At 56.0% G+C, this 248-nt stretch overlaps 1 protein-coding gene across 1 annotated transcript in view; it reads right to left on the bottom strand.

The window, feature by feature from the left end:
• The window catches only part of LOC104491639 (chromosome unknown open reading frame, human C11orf85), a gene marked incomplete at its 3' end in the record, with an annotated part of 7,607 nt that extends 7,515 nt beyond the window's left edge, over nucleotides 1-92 (bottom strand). Inside the window, exon 1 of the mRNA XM_010134088.1 lies at nucleotides 5-92. Coding sequence (XP_010132390.1) covers nucleotides 5-92 — 88 coding nt within the window. The remainder of the gene's footprint in view (nucleotides 1-4) is intronic.
• Between the last annotated feature and the right edge of the window lie 156 nt (nucleotides 93-248).

Here is a 248-nt window from a genome sequence, read left to right as displayed (position 1 = left end):
CTGCCGTAGCGGATTTTAAATTTGTACACGAGGCGGCCGGCGTGAAGGAACCTTGTTTCAGGCAACGGAGGAGTAAATGGCTGCAACGGCATCTTTCTGTCTCCCCGAACACCGGCCTGGAGAAGTAGGAGAGTCCAGTGACCAAAACCTGTCCCCACATCTCACCCTGTCACAGAGAAGATCACACACGGTTCCTCCTCAGGAGGACAAGTGCAGCGCGAACACATCTCCCACCAGCACCTCGCTCC

The sequence above is a fragment of the Buceros rhinoceros genome, unplaced genomic scaffold (genome assembly GCF_000710305.1).
Source record: "Buceros rhinoceros silvestris isolate BGI_N320 unplaced genomic scaffold, ASM71030v1 scaffold9634, whole genome shotgun sequence".
NCBI lineage: Eukaryota > Metazoa > Chordata > Aves > Bucerotiformes > Bucerotidae > Buceros > Buceros rhinoceros.
Note: the sequence above shows the minus strand (reverse complement) of the source record. Positions and strands in the feature narration are given on the sequence as shown.